The following is a 13507-nucleotide window of genomic DNA, read 5'->3' on the forward strand; positions in this document are numbered from 1 at the left end:
AAAACAGAAACAAAAATTCTAATTTTCTTCGCTATCAATCTAAAACAAATATAATGGAAAGATTTACTGTCCAAATATAAAACCCCACTTTAATAAATAGATCTGACATAATCAATCACAAGGTGCTGAATTTGATCTGAACAGCAAAAGGAAAGGCGCGAAAGTTAAGCTGCTTAAAGTGTTTAACGATGTCCGCGTATAGTCAGGAGATAACATCGCAGGTGTTCCGTCTTGTAAACAGAATGGCCGGGAAGCTGATTTTAATGCCAAATGCAACAAAATATGTGCAATTTATAATATAATCTTGTGTACAAACGGATGGGCATTATACGTAAATATAAGAAATGAAACTTTTTTTCCCGGTGTCCATGCTAATTGAACGACAGAATAGGATCGGCATTAAACATGAATCACTAGCGCGATCCTATTGTGTCGTTCATGTCGCATGAACACCGAAAAAAAAGATTTCATTTCTTAAATAGTAGGTAGATCGCTGAATTCATAAATTTTAATGTTGTTAGCTACACCGAAAGAGTAAGGTAATTTCATATTCAGATATATACCGTGACAAAGAAAAGATTAGCTCTTATTACTTTATATAGTAAACCTATATAACTCAGCTTTATACTAATTTTGATATACCTAAGATATTTAAAGTCAATATCAAAACTGTGTACGTTATAGAACTGTACGTTATAGAAAACAAATTATTTAATCTGTTTCCACCTCGCTATTTATTTCAAGAAGATATCAGATAAGATCAACTTTTCAAACAGAGAAACCATTGATAACAAGTGGGTCTGACATCTGCGTGCTGAAGTTGAAGAAATTGATTTAAAAGTAAAAATAAGTGTCAGAATATAATCCAGTCTGGTTGTTTATCATTTTCCAATAACAGAGATAAACAGGTGACTCCTTGTGAAAAGCAAAAGCCAAAACCTGTATGTCGAAGGATCAATTATTATAATCAGTATTAAAAGTGAAACAGTATAACATATAACTGCAATTTCAAAGTGAAAAACAGAAATTAAATAAAATGTTTTCGACTGAGTGTACATTTCAGTAAAGAACACATTCATTGTAGCAGTAAATGATTTTACAGACAGAACAATAAACATAACTTTCAAAATACCAACATACCAAAAAATAAGCGACACGTATTTGTATTATATAAATAATAATGTTTTTCTTGTGGTAAATTGAATCCAACTTATTAATCTTACTAATATTTTGTATTCTCTATTACATTATATCTAAACTAGATGTATCAATATTATCTACTTACCAGTGATGTATTCAACTAAGAGTAACTTGCACTTACTTGGTATTACACCGAATTTCTTTCCTTGTTCTCATCATTGCAACTACATTTAGATCACTAACCTAGATACTATATTTAGCTGAAAAATGTTGTACAGATATTTGGAAAAAACTACGAAAGCCCTGCGGTGACTTCGCATTTCATAATTCTCACATCATACTTCGTTGTTCACACTTAAAGCATAACACTGGATGTTCCCACCTGTAAGACATTTTACAGCTGTAAAAGAGCTGTATTTTTGTTCAAAATTATAGTCATAATTACTTCAAATTTACACCTGTAGATTTTTACAACTGCAGATTTCAATTTACAGCTATAAAACGACTGTTATACAAGTCGAATTATGCAAATGAGATACAGCTGTAATTTTTTTACAGCTGTAAAAATGAAAAAGTTACAGCTGTAATAAGCTTAGAAGTTACAGCTGTAGAAATATTACAGGTTTTGAAAAAGAGGGCATTATTTTAAGGGACGAAAGCAGAGGTACAAAAAAGTTTTAGGATGAATTATAATTCTCCAGAAAGGGTAGCAATTACATCAAAAGTGGCAAAATAAATGATATAGTAAGTAAAGAACAATATGAAATATGTTTATAGTATAGCAACTGCAAAGTGCTAGAATGGGATCAAAAGTAGGATCTATGCATCAGATCTTATTCATAAACTTCCTTTGTCATAAAAACATATGACAATCTTGTCATTATTTCTTTTAAATTTATTAGCTTCAAATATAGTGTAAATAGTTAATATATGTACTTTTACATGTTCTTTTACAACTATATTAGATAATCAAACATTTGCATTTACTCCAAAATGGTTAAAGTTTAATATTTTAGACGATATGTTGTATATGTGAATTGCAGTTAAATCCCATCAAATTGCATTAAAGATGGCTGACAATACTGATGTTTCCCTCCAAAAAGTTACATCTGTAATTTTGAGACGTGACCATTTTACAGCTGTAACTTTCAACTGCAGTTTTTTACAGCTGTATTTTTGATATCTGTATGTTTTACACCTGTAAATCTCAACTGCATTTCTGGTCATAAGTTTTACTTACAAGTCTTTTACAGCTGTAATTTCAAAATACAGGTCTTTTACAGACGTTTTACAGCTGTAAAACAGATCCTGTTTTCTTCAGGATACTTTATACTTCACAGTTTCCACTTTCATGATAAACACGTTCAAAGGCGCTTTACATATAGCAAACGCAGCCGCACAGGGCGCGAAATTCATCCTCTAAAGGTACAGACACAGAGCGATCTGACCAGAGGGACAGAGTGTGACAAAGCCCCCAGAACAGATAGAGAGAAATCCTATTTTAGAAACAGGCCTGTCCGGCTAACTTAGCCTGGCTCTTTGCGAATAGACAGTCTGGTTCTTTAACGTATCCGGTGTATAGCACCGATGCACGCGAAGCCGTCTTTCCTGGGAAGAATCAGTACAGGCCTCCAGTTAGGTGGGAGACACTCAAGAGCATCTCAGGAATTTCCAGTACCTGGACCGGGATTCGAACCCCGGACCTCTGGATTGACAGTCAAGCGTGTTACCACTAGACCACCGGCCCACATATGGATGGAAAGTCTTGCTTTATATCCCTACACAAGCTCTTTATGCGATTAAAAATATATCAGTTGGTATAACAGCTTCAGATTTTTTCTGAGGTACAAGAGGATTTTGAATCTTTCATATTTATTATACATTTATTATATATCATTCACGCGAAATAGATTAAATATAAAAAAAATAAATCAGTAAAGTCATTTGTAGATTAGTTGAAATCAGAATTTACAATTTGAGGCACCTTCATCGCGCTTTTTAGAAATACTCATCATACAACCTGTATATCCTATAAACAGGTATTTTACAAGTCTTTCAGCTGAAATTATAAAGGGCGCTTTTGAAGAAAATTAGCAATATCTAGTAACAATATTTACACATATCGAAATTCATAACACGTGGGAGAATAATGGCGTCATCAAAATAAGAATAGAGACTGTATATCTGTTTCTGTTTTTAGCTTGTGTTAAGAATAAAGCTGAAGTACTATAGTATGAAGAAATGTTTATTTTAAAGTATGAACATTGAGATATGAAGTACGAAGAATGAACTACGAAGCGCTAATATAACCTTTTAAGCGTACCCAAAGTACGAAGTAAGTGAGAAATATGAAATTTGGTTATTTTCAGAAACAAAATAACAGAATTTCACAGTTCATAATTCAAACTTCGCTGTTTCCATCAGTAACTGAAAATTAGGAACGTTAAGTGTGAACTGTGAAGTGTGAATTTCACCACCTATCTTTAGCCAAACACCACAGGCTTACTATTTCACCAAAGCCAGTAGATGAACACTACCATAACTATAAAACGTTCAACAAACACTAAAATATACTTATTCAGCAACATTATTGTACTACTTCTTGAACTCCGTCCCATATTCTTATTTATATATTTGTGTCAGGTCAGTCCTATGAAATAATAACTCTAAATAAGGATAATCTAGTTTACTAATACATGTTTCTATAAATGTAATTGTTTCAGTTATGTTATCTCTTAAGTAAGACAATCGACAACTTCTCCATATTTTCCGTTTTCACAGAAATCTTTATACGTGTTAAGCTATATGTACGGATACAAAATCACATGGAAACTGCAGGTCCATTTCCAAAGCGGCTCCGAAGTAGTTTAAATTTATATGTTTTTCTAGGCGCTATTTCGAGAACACGTTGGAAGAAAATTTCATATATCCATAAAAACCAAATGGGTGACTATTGCTTACGCAAAACGTTTTCTCATGGTAACTAACTGTTATTAAAGTTTTCATAGTTTGAAAATAATCACTTAAACGTTCTGTATCTTTTGGAGAGTATAATTTCGGGTAGTAAGGTATACACAATTGGATGTAAGTATCTGTACCTATTTATCCAACGATCACACATGGAGATCAGTTTTTTTTTTCAGAGATGGTAGTCGCAATTCTTAAATCATTGCTCTACAAAAGCAAGGACAAAGATAGAGTAGAACAGCTACGCAATATCTGGATGTTTAAACGACAACAAGTAAAGGTACACAGTGGGGCACAACCTTGGACGGGTCGACTGGTAAGGTTTTTAACACTATATTGTGCAAAAACCCTATCGTTTCCCAAGCGTGCAGGGAAGTTTAAAAAATGTTGTTTATACATATGTTACTAAACAGTAGCAAATTAGTAATGAAAATATAAGACAAGATCTTACTACTTCATATTTCGTTTTAAAGAGTCAGGATGTATACTCGTATCAGTTTTGAGGCTATTTCTTTCTCCTGATTCTGCATTATGTTTATACATTAAACGAGAAAAGAACCGTTATTGTTTACGTGTGGGATAATGAGTGTTTTTTTCAAAACTGTGACACTTTACGTGAAAATTGGTCTAATCGAAAAATATGAACTAATTCTTAAACAAACACAGGATATTATGATAGATTATGTTGTTAATGCATTAATGTCACTGACAGATGAGGAAGGCTTTTCGAAATATAATTTAGTTCCAATAAACATAATCAAAATGACTGTAAAGTTTAAGTACTGGTATTCGTTAAAGACGATAGGCATTTTCTTCTCGTAAAATATGAAAATAACAGTGCATTTCATAAAATAATCATTTGACATTTATTTTATTTTTCAAATACATGTACAAACAGGTCCTGTGAAGGTTATGTATCAACATATTGCTTCAAGCAGTAGAGTCCTTAACAAATCTTCTGTGCTCAGAACGTATTTTAACATTCGGAAGTGTTTTGATTTAGTTGTCAGGTATGCTAGTTGAACATGCCTCAGTAACCACAGTGACTGTATGAAGCAATCTTACCGTAATCAGCCAGCTTATTACCCGCCGCCAGGAGGCGGTGGATTTATTGGTATGCTAAAATTTTTTCGCGTGTGGGACATGAAGCAAGTCACGTGACAGGTTTTCGATACTGTACAGATTGTTTTATTCGTACATGTGTGATACGTTAATACTTTATTTAAATGATAAAATATTATATTTATGTATATATATTTTATCTTTTTTAAAAAAATAAGAAATAAACTTGGGTCACGTGACACGTTTCGCCCATCTTCGTTACACACCGTAAGTTACGACCATCTTCAACTTTCGCTTTCAGTGGCTGTGATCTAGTTCACACAATCCTTTTGTTTACATTTTTATTTTTACAATTTTCGCCTTTCATGTGGTACATTTAGCTTAGATACAAGAACTTTATAATTGGTTGTAATGTAGGATTACCACGATTTTCGGAGATTTGTAGAATAATGCGTTTTGTTTATATTAAATTGTAACAACGGATTGATGGATATGACGTCATCAATATCTGCGTACATAACATGTAAACAAATAATCAGCTGTTCAGTGAGATGATAACCTTTGATTAAGATATGTAAAGTTTGTTGAGTAAATGGAAATGTGTTTACATTACATCTGTTAGGATTCTGGTTAGGAAAGTGTGGTTAGTTTGCATAAACTATAGATATAAGATTTTTTTAGGATATAATTTAATATATTTAGATTGCCATGACCTGTAATGACCCCAATTGTTTTTGAGATCATTAGCCCACAAAACATTGCTCGTGCAAAATAAAAATTGACATTCATTATGAGTGATCCGAATATACATTTCTGGCGGCGGAAAAACTTTTGACTTGTTTTACTCCTTGTCTGGCTTCTTATACAGGTTTGACTACAAGCTTCTATTGAATAGTGTCGACAGGAAAATATACCTAACTCTTATGAGCATCCATTAGCACTCGTGTCCTTGTATAAAAACTAACCTAATGTGATTTCATTACATGTGAACAGCGTTTAGGCAATCGCAGACAATTTTCTCCGTCTCAATGATCTTGTAAAAGAAAATAATGACCTTGGCCTCGGGTTTTACACAGAAGGAAGAAAAGTGTCTATATTGTTTTATGCGGATGACATTCTGATGTTTGCCAAAATCGAAGACGATTTACAAAGGAATGTAAATTGCTCTAAACGACTATTGTAAATGTTGTTGTGTCCTTAAATGCTAACAAACCCAAGAGTATATACCTCAGAAAATATATCATTTCAAAAACCGAATATATATTTACACTTTGTGTAATACATGTACTAATCCCCAATGATAACATGATTCCTGCCGAAACGCGAGGACGAGTCTATTTCATGATAACTGATGAAATAATAATTCATAATGTTTACCCATTACTAGACAATTAAATATTAGTATTTCTTTCATTTTAAATAGTCACTATGCATGTGGCAACATAGCTCAGTTGGATAAACTGCAACAACAATTGGATATAAGCAACTCGTTTTGTGGGTTCGAATCTTCATTAGTTTTTTTTTCAGATTTGTTTTTTTTTCTATTCGTTTTCATTTTTGTTTCATTATTTTTGTGTCTTTTTTTGATGGTTTGAATTTGTATATATGTTTTTATATAACACAATAGTATTTTCATTATTTGCATGGTTTGAGTGCATGCATTTAATAAATATCATCTTTGATATATAATAAACTACTTTGATCTGCCATATCGGCTTTAGATACCTCTCTGTCGTATTGTCACAGAGCTCAAGAAGGAAACTTAATTTTTATGCAAAAGTGAAATAAAAATTAATTCTCAATGCTGAGTTTCGAACCCACACGGCAAAAGATCTGCTGAACATGGACAGTATGCTTTACCACTGAGCTAATTTGTAATTGGAACAAAATCTAGAAATATTTAGATTGTAACATGCTAGAAAAAATGCTGAATTCCCTTTGTTCCATTTAAATCTATTTATAGTCATGTTTGTAAATATCAAGTTATCGTTGGGGCATAGTATTTTCAGAAATTGTTAAGACATACAAACAATTACTTGTGTGCTAATATTCATCATAAATCTAATTTCTCCTCTAAAGCAGGGTTTTTAGACAACGGCAAGGGTCGAGCACCTGGATTGTTCATTTCCAAGGTTCATAATTTTACAAATATAGTAACCGCACTGATAGCCCTTTGGTAGAGCGTCCGCTTCAAGTGCGGGAGGTCATGGGTTCCCCGGTCATGCCATTGACGTAAACATGGTACCAGTAGCTCCCTTGACTCTCAACATTTAAAGAGAACCTGGCTTTTCTTCTCTCATACCCTCGTAGAGATGCATTCTGTCAGGAAAGTTGTGGCGAAAGTGATTGATAAAAGTTGCAGAATTTGCTTCACGATCGACCTAGAATAAATTAGAATAAACTAACGGATACTGGTTTGAAAACAATTGAAAATTGTTTCCAAAATTCTGGACAACTGACCAGGGGTTTGAATGCCGCAAATACCAGACTATCAATAACAGTCAACTAAGAGCAAATTGGTATCTTTTTGGCGTAAATTGGCTTGTGCTCTTGGTGGCTGTTAATGGCGATACTGGATGGCTTCCCAGCAACTCCTGTCAGTGAAGTAACATTAATTTTTACTGGACAGATTCTATAAATTTAAATGACCACCATATAGCCAAATGCGACTTCAACTTAGCCTATTAAAACGGTCTTAATAATTGATGTAGTGAGCTAAAAGACGTTTTTATCAAATTTGATATAAATGTTCACAACGAAAACAAGACCAATATTTAATGAAAAGCTGAACGTTTACTTTAGGAATACACAGAGTGACAGTGTACGAATGTTTACAAACTGAGGACATATTCTTAAGTTTAAGGCTGAGGATTACAATCATGTTCCTTAATTTAAGAAAATATGAACATTCTATACTTTCTCAATTTAATGTGGGATTTGGCTCCTTAGAATCGAAATTGGACGGTACATTTGAAAGCGCCCATGGGAGAAACTTTGTAAAGTTTGTCAATCACTTTCCGTTTAAGACGAACGTCATGCATGTTTCGGTAGTCTTATGTATTATGTATGCTTCTGATGATTCTGAGAGTAATGATTGCGTTTATTGTAAATAGTTTTCGAACAGTAATTCAAAAGCTCTCGTCATGTGGCATAATGCATATTATCTTTATGCTCAAAGTGATCACGTTGATGTACATTTTCTTATATTGTGAACACAAACGAAAAACACACAAATACTACAGTTAATTTAGATGCGGTCAATCACATATTGCATTTATGCTGATACTGATAAAATAATAGTATTTTAGACATCCATTTTTCCTTACCTTGAAAAAAGAATGAAAGAACGAAAAAAATATATTAAGAAGAAGCACAATTATAAGCCCATACAAACAACAACAAGAAAAAACCCCTCACACACACAAAAAGGTCACGCAAGGATAAAACTGCAGATACCATTGTATATCATATATAACGTACTACTAAAATCTAGTACATGTAAACACTTCAATGCCTATAAACGGAATAAATTAAATCAACAGTTAACTTACCGGTGTCCTCATTGTGTGTTTATTATCCGTCATTCCAAAAAATACTATTATTTTTTATCTCATTCAGTTAAGACATTATATGTGTTACACACAACTATTTGTTATAACTTAACTCGCTCTTAACTTCAGTTGCAGTGTCATTCCGCGCTCTGATTATGTAACAGGCAAGTTCATTACTGCAGTGTATCTATTTTCTGCACCTTACATGCAATAAACATTTTATTCCGTATTAAACAGGTTATGAAATATTTATAGAAGTCACAATTATTAGAAACCAATATGTGAAATATCGTTTTTACAGAGTGGACTGTTAATTTTTATCACTTATTGCTGTAAATGTTGTCATGTGAAGAATAATCACACTAGCCAATGTATTTATTGGAAAAACACAACGTCAGAAATAGGTACACATGCAAAATTAATGAATAGTTATTAGGCAAGACCAATAAAAGTTAATCCAGGAACCCCTTCAACAACTTATAAAACACCAGTCCTGCTGTAATATGAAGAGACATTTCGTTCAATTTTCAAGACCGTTCGCTGGAGTGGTGAAGTGATAATTTGATCGATGAAATGCAACATTCCTCATCTTTGTTCAATGTTGCTACAGTTGTATAGCAAAAAAATGTGATGTTGTAAGTTTTGCGAAACAGATGTATCCGCCTAATCTGTATGTCACAGGGATAGAAAAATGTGCGACCAGACCGGAACTCAAGCCTGGGGCCGTGGAATACCGTTCCGATATGCTACCCAGCCGCCTACATATTTTCTCCCCGCTTTAATATTCAAGATCTATACCGTGACATGTAACATATCAACGTGTAAATGTCGACAATAAATATTGAACAGTGCAGCCTTCGATGCAGATATAAATGAATGATTGGAGTATTGTATCATTTCTTCTCCATCCATGAGGTGCGTGCACGTCATGAATACACCGAAGGTCTGCCATCGGTGTGCTGATAGAAACAAGAGGGAGAGGTTCAAAGAGTGACCGTTTAGTTAGAAAAAAGGACTGTTTACAAGTAAATTTCGAAACTGAAGCCACCATGCTTCCATATCCCTACGCTTAACAGAGTGTGGGAGGCAACATTCCCTCCACGCCAGCGAATAGATACAACTGCTTTGGAAGGGTAATTTGTCTGCCTTTATTGTATTGTCTGAAACCATTGGTTCCTTGTCACCTTCGTTTCAGATTTAATATCGCTTTCAGTATCTATCTCATTGTTATATGCCTTTCCTTTTTCCGACTTACTTTTTTATAGTACTTCTGCAAATTTTAGTTGCATTTAATCAAAAAAAAAAAAAAAAAAAACTGAACCCTTGTTTAATAGGCTTAAAAGGTATTATGAAATTATTAAACATTAAGTATAATCGATTATGCATGCCTTAATCAATGTATCTCTATTGCATTTCGGTAAAAGATCGTGATTAAAATATGATACAGTATTCAAATCCGTCATGTTTAAACGAATATATCATAATAAATTAAAAGAAAATCGTCCATTTTCGGATAACTGTTATTTAATCACAGAAAATAAACTTGACTTACCGAAGTCAGCCAACTTAACCACTCGGCCACGGATGTCTCAATCCTTATATGAAGCAAAAGCTAGCTGCTCAATAAGAGAGGCAAATTTGAATTCATCAACAACATTTGGTTTCTCACTAAGGTAATCACATACTCAACACACATGTGCAGTAACTCAAATGGGACAACTCTATGTATCGACAGATATTCTTATTTTATAAAGTAAGAAAAGCAAGCAAAGAAAAATGAAACATTTTTAATTCCTCCTGTAGATAGTCCTATATATCCGAAAAAAAACAACATTATTCAAATGGAAACAAATGGAAATAAGATGTATACAAGGTACAAATATATAAGTGAAAAATATTTAAAATTATTAGAAAATACATGGGAACTGATGTAGACATTTGATGACTGAGTATAAGATAGCACAGGTGTACTTAGTTTCCCTGCACACAATTATAATGTAAATACCATCCGTACTTGAGTACACTTTTTCATTACTGCAGTAATGCATTTTTACGCTTATAAAAAGCTGACGTTAAAGCTTATACATTACAAAACAGCAGATGGGTTTCATAAATATCTGCTGGTAAAATCAGTTTTCTTACAATATTGTTTCTGCGACTATATTTTTACGACAGGTTATAACTTGTATTGTCATAGAATCGCTTTTTGAATCAGTTTCAGAGAATGAAAAAAAAAAGGAAAAAAAGGCATGGTTTAATTTCAGCTAGCTCGAAACAACATTCAAATGATGAAGGTACCTGTAACATTTAACATTTGCAAGTATTTAATGGCAGTAAATAAACCTGCTAATAAGTGATCACAAGTTTTCAAAAACTGCGAAACCTAGAATTCTTTTCACTTACGAGAATAAGAGGCCAGGTAACAAGACGTTATTGATTGGACGTTGACCGTTCCAGTTGTACTAAAATATATTTGAATTAGGCTGTGATTATATTTTTCTGATGTATTGTCATAGATTTGTCGCAAACCAGATGAGAAAGAAACGTATCACTCTAATCGAATCGTTCGGTTTCATTTACGCGAACTGTCCTTATCGACCATCTTGATGTATCACATTAGTGTACTGTGAGAGCAGACATTTTATGTGTTTGCCATTATGTGACAAGTCGTTTATCAAGCTAATTACTTGAGTCAGAAAGAAGGACACTGTCAATTATCGCACAAATATGTAGAACTGGTCAAATGGTGAAAAGAATATTATCATGCATAAGATATTGGTTTGATGATTGATTTAACGATATATCTGTATTTTGTTTAACTGAGGTTCAAAACAGCATCACAGTGAGCTAGGGTTTGAGTAGTTCGGACCTCATAAATTGCTGAGCATAATAACATGCTAAAATACTGCTGAGCAGTAAAACTTTATCTGATGTGTGGAACAAATGTATGATCATTTCGGACCAATAAATTCGATACATATATCTAAAAACATAACTGACATTTAATTCCGTCATTTATTAGAATTCATTGGTTGTACTAGACATTAAGAATCATAATAAGGAAGACTGTATTTGAGGTGCATTTGTATTAAGTTTTAGAAACGTAAATTTCATAATAGCTGATTTCGATACAGTGATGTTACCAAACACCAATATAAATAGTCCCTTGAAAACGGAAGTGCAAATACATACTTGGGTATTCTGAACCAATTTTCAGCAAACAGAAATGGGACTAATGCTTTAACATGTACTATTTTGGTTTTATATATTTATGGGTAGACCATTACATTTGTAATGAAAAGACATTGTCTGATTTATGAAATGCTGCTTACTTTAAATTTTCCCGACCTACAATCAATTGCGAGTCAGTTTCAGGGTGTTCCTAATCACTATTGCTGTTATTCAGTCTGCCTACAGAGATTAATTTAATCAAATAGGCTTCTGAATGCTATGTCAACTTTGTGATTGTTCCTCTAACATTTTCATAATTATTTTGTGTAATAGCAGTGTGTAAGTCAGTCACATCTCAATTATAAAAAATATATGAAACAAAGATTAAAAAAATATCATGGTATAAAACCAAATACATTAACAAACATTAAATTAGTCTGTAAACTTTAATACATTCAATTTATTTAATAAACTGAACAAGTAATGAGCATTGAAAAGTAAGTTGCATTTTGAAGTATTTCTAGAAATGCATTTTTTTTCAGGGAATTATTCAGGAATCGGGTGTCAGATGAAAAGAAATCCTTCACAGACGCTCTGTTTAGGGGATGTTAGTTATAACATGTTATTTTGAGATATGAAGGCACATGATGATAAGCTGCTAATAATTTTCCTTGTTACCCTTTATGCGAATAATACTGGTGTGAATGCACTGTGAGTGATGGTAAATATACAACGTTTTAATTAATTTGTAGATCATTTACAAAGACTGCATAGAAACACGTTACCCATTATAGAAGTCTATAATTTAACATTGCATAAAACATGCAAAGTACTCATTATTCTGTGACTGTTTGCTTCTAAACATTAGTTTTCTTTATTATCGCGATAAGGAAGATATAAATACACTTCGCATCAATTCAACGCTGACATCATATTTAAATGGGTCTTTGATCAGCATGTGACCTTAGATGAGTAGGACTATCTGAGCAGAACAGCTACGTTTAAATTCTACAGCAGAGTGTGATCTGGATATGTTTATAAGAAAACCAGGAAACGGCAACAAGAAAAGGCACAAAGTGGGGCACCGTCTTCGAAAGGTCTACAACTATATATCGTGTTCCAACTGTGCAAGAAAGTGTAAATAAAGTTATATATATGATACAAACCAGAAACATGTAGTCAATGAAAATATTACATTAGATATCACTACCTTCAGTTTATATAAAATATATCAATTTTAAAGCCATTATTGCTGTAATACAAAGATAAAGAAATAATACAACCAAATCTAGTTAACACATTTTATGCATATACACATTACAAACTGATAAGTTCTGGTACATATCCATTATTGTTTACGTGTGGGATAATAAGTAAAAACAAAAATCGATTAGTGTTGTGTCTCAAAACTGTGTTGTGTCTCAAAACTGTGACACTGGTCTAATCAAAGCATATAAACCAACTCATAAACAAACACAGGATATTATTATAGATTATGTTGTTTATGACATTTGTAAATGTATTTATGTCACTGACAAATGAGGATGGCTTGCATAAATAGTTGGAATAAACGACCACCACTTCACAAAATCTAAATGTTAATTCAAAATATTGAT

At 32.9% G+C, this 13507-nt stretch overlaps 1 protein-coding gene across 3 annotated transcripts in view; it reads right to left on the minus strand.

The window, feature by feature from the left end:
* The window catches only part of LOC123537544 (uncharacterized), a 276487-nt gene that overhangs the window by 102462 nt on the left and 160518 nt on the right, over nucleotides 1-13507 (minus strand). The window contains exon 1 of one of the 3 annotated variants that reach the window (XM_045321343.2): nucleotides 8721-8887. The exons of 1 other annotated variant lie outside the window; for it this stretch is intronic. In XM_045321343.2, the coding sequence (XP_045177278.2) occupies nucleotides 8721-8753 (33 nt within the window). In that variant the 5' untranslated portion in view covers nucleotides 8754-8887. Of the gene's footprint in view, nucleotides 1-8720; nucleotides 8888-13507 lie in introns of those variants that run through there. One more of the 3 variants, XM_053528639.1, reaches the window with a different exon arrangement.

Source organism: Mercenaria mercenaria, chromosome 17 (genome assembly GCF_021730395.1).
Source record: "Mercenaria mercenaria strain notata chromosome 17, MADL_Memer_1, whole genome shotgun sequence".
Classification (NCBI taxonomy): domain Eukaryota; kingdom Metazoa; phylum Mollusca; class Bivalvia; order Venerida; family Veneridae; genus Mercenaria; species Mercenaria mercenaria.